Source organism: Sipha flava, unplaced genomic scaffold (assembly GCF_003268045.1).
Source record: "Sipha flava isolate LNK unplaced genomic scaffold, YSA_version1 18880_pilon_pilon, whole genome shotgun sequence".
NCBI classification, from domain to species: domain Eukaryota; kingdom Metazoa; phylum Arthropoda; class Insecta; order Hemiptera; family Aphididae; genus Sipha; species Sipha flava.
The window spans coordinates 1-3,333 of record NW_020272470.1 but is presented as its reverse complement, the minus strand read 5'-3'; the positions used below and the strand labels follow the sequence as shown (position 1 = coordinate 3,333).

General features: G+C 28.3%; 2 protein-coding genes across 2 annotated transcripts; both read right to left on the bottom strand.

The window, feature by feature from the left end:
- Window positions 1-822: 822 nt before the first annotated feature.
- Window positions 823-2,254, bottom strand: LOC112681251 (piggyBac transposable element-derived protein 3-like; the record flags this gene model as incomplete). The annotated part of the gene is made up of 4 exons (XM_025551516.1): window positions 2,222-2,254; window positions 2,155-2,161; window positions 1,456-2,108; window positions 823-1,001 (listed from the first exon to the last, which is right to left on the bottom strand). Coding segments are annotated over exons 1-4 (872 nt in total), but the record flags the coding sequence as incomplete, so codon positions are not given.
- Window positions 2,016-3,306, bottom strand: LOC112681252. The gene is made up of 3 exons (XM_025551518.1): window positions 2,554-3,306; window positions 2,222-2,460; window positions 2,016-2,108 (listed from the first exon to the last, which is right to left on the bottom strand). The coding sequence occupies exons 1-2, from the start codon at window positions 2,735-2,737 to the stop codon at window positions 2,261-2,263; spliced, it is 384 nt and encodes a 127-aa protein (XP_025407303.1). The 5' UTR covers window positions 2,738-3,306; the 3' UTR covers window positions 2,016-2,108; window positions 2,222-2,260.
- Between the last annotated feature and the right edge of the window lie 27 nt (window positions 3,307-3,333).

Genomic DNA, 3,333 nt, shown 5'->3' with positions numbered 1-3,333 from the left:
CAACGATTGAAAAATGAAAACTCGTAAGCGGACCAATAGGAGATGTTGTAAAAAAGATAATTCATGTTGTTACAGAAAAAAATTCTGGGCTATATTGATTTAACCCTTTGTAGACCAACATTAAATGGTGATAGAAATTTGATTTTTTTTTTGCACCTTTATAAATTTTTATTTTTTTGATGAATTTAGAAATTAAGAAATTTGAAATTGGAGGTTTTTTAATATTTTTTTAAGGAGTGGGACAAATAAGTCCCATTGGTCATTTAAGAACTATACTTAAAAGTCCCTATGGTCCGTTACGACACTACTATTTTCTTATTCCCTATGATAAATAAGTAATAATTAGTTAAAATTTAATTAATTAATTAATTAAAAATATAATGACCATTTAAATATGTATATAATTCATGCTTCAAATTAACAACAATATAAACTTAAAGAAAATAGTTATAGTATCAAAAACTAAATGGTCAATTTTTTTATATAGCAGACTAATATTAAGAACATTGAGTGGTTACTATGTTTAATATTATAAATGTTCAATTCATAATTTATCATATAATAAGACTTTTATTAAAAACATATAAACATAATAGTAATGTACAAAAAAAAAAAAAATAATAATTATAATATTAAAAATGAACAACACATTATTTTGAATGATATTCATTAAAACATGGTTTCTTTTCATTTAAACATAAAAAAATATTACAAGTAGAACATTTAGTATATGGTTTAGATTCTATATTATTTTTGCTGCACACTTCACATCTACCTCTCGTTTTACTAAATTTTAACCAGTGGGCCCCTAAGTTCCCTAACCTCACATCTGAAGTTGTTGAAAACAACTGTTTGCCCCTTCTTGGTTGTAGACATGGTCTACCTTTTGAAGTCCCTGGAGATATATCCGTTGTTCTTTTTAGGCCACATTTACCTTGTGTTATTAGTCCTTGGGCAACTGCTCTTCGAAACTGAAGAACAGTTAATTTTGATTCACTAAGCTTGTTATTAATAATAAATGAATTGACAAATATAATATCAATAACACCCCAAAACAATCTATGCCACCATTTTTTTGATTTTCTATTGATATTATATAGAGCTCGTAATTGATCTGCTTTGTCTACTCCCCCCATGTATTTATTATAATCATTAACTACAGTAGGACATTTTATAGTTTTTTTTGTTCCATCACGTTCAGTTACACAATACACTACTTTCTTCAACACCATGGAAATTTGATGCCAAGTGTACAATTTTATTATCCTTCCACTTATAAACAGTAATACCTAAACGAGAAGTCTAAAAATCATACATGCCCCTTTCTAAAGTTTTATCATGAGCTAGAAGTGGAATATCCTTTCTATTTGATCGTATGGTACCACATGCAAAGGTGTTTTCTAGCTTTAATTTTTCTAATAAATGTATAGATGTAAAATAATTATCAAAAAATACCTTCATTCCTTTATTCCAATAAGGCTTTGTTAGGTTTAGAACTACTCTCTCACCCAAACCAAAATCCACAAAGTCATCAATTACTTCCTCTTTCCCTTGATAAACAGAGAACTTACTTATATATCCATGTTGATCAGCCAAACACCATATCTTATAACCTCTTTTTATTGGCTTCATTGGATTGTATTGCTTTATTGAGCTACGTCCTTTGAATAAAACCATTGACTCATCCACACTCACTTCTCTAGTCACTTTATATAATTCCATGAATCTAATATTAATAGAATCAAGCAGTGGTCTTAGTTTAAAAAGTTTATCCTTATTATCAGAAGTCTTAGCATTATTGTTATTAATATGCAAAAAACACAAAATATCATCAAACCGCTTTCGACTCATAGCATCAGAAATTATTTTTACACCTAAATCATTACTTGTTGACCAATAATCTTTCCAGGATGGTAATCTATTATATCCCATTACAAAATTAATACCAATAAAAGCTTTCAATTCTTCAATTCTTAAATTCAAAGTTTTCCCTCGTTGAGTGGCATACAAATTAGACTGTGCACAGATATTTTCCAAAATAGGACCACACACTTGAAGAAATACATCAGTTGGACTTGCACAGTTGACAAAAAATCCATGAATTGGTCCTATATAACAATTTCAATTACAATTTTACTTTTATATTAAACATACTAAGTACCTATAATGTACCATAAACAATTAAATTAAATTATGAATAAACAAGTAATATTAAAAATACCTTCAAAATCATTATAGTCTGGAATATTAACATGGTGATCTAATTTTTTTTCCAGCCCATGTCACTATCAGGACGATTTTCCTTTTTATTATTTCTTTTTTTTTTCTTACTACATTGAGTATCTGTTTCTTCAGAACTGTCATCGACATGATCATAAAGCACATCTGGATTATGCATTGGCACAGCATTAGATGGCCCTGCAATATTTTCAGTCTCTTCGGCAAATTCTATTGGAAGATCTATACAAAATATAATATTATTATATTTATAAAATAATGCAAAAACAAAATATTATAATTATATTATATACATTTTTTTTATTGATTACATACCCATTATATTTATTACTGAGGTTTGTATATTCGTGCTTGAATCTAAAAAGTCTAAATAATTGTTTTCTTCGATCAAATCATCGTCACTTATGTCTTCGAGATCAGTTAGACCACCATCATCGCCAGGAATTTCAATTAATATATCTTCGATCTCACGATCGTTTAATTTTGTAAATTTATTCATTTCACCAATTAAATAAATTAAAAAAATTAACGAGTAAATAATAATTAATAAATGAACAAACAACACTCAAGAGCGAAAAAAATAGCATGCGTATAAACAATATACTTGGCGCGCGAGTGCTTGACTGAGAATATTCGTCAAAACTATAAAAATGTCGCAACAGACCATAGGGACTTCAAAGTCCGTTGTGATTATTGTCAATAAACACATATTTATACACAATAATAATGATATTCAATGGTACGTTCTGTTTCTCGGGATTATAATGAAAAGAATAATAATAAAACCCATTGCTTATCTATACTGGTTTGCGCTGTGGCTATTTATATAAATATCGATATTTATTTTATGGGCTAAACTATATTTATTTTATTATGTGATTTATTTTACGCCATCTATAGATTTCACAGAAAATTTACGGGAACATTATTGATTAAAAAAGAAGTGACTTATAAGTCACTATGGTCAGATAGTACTTAATTTATTTTAACTATGTTTAAATGGATAAAATACACAGCGGACTCAAAAGTCCCGTTGGTCGGCAAAGGGTTAAAATCAATCAATGGCATAATGAGTGGCAGACACCCTTCTAAAAA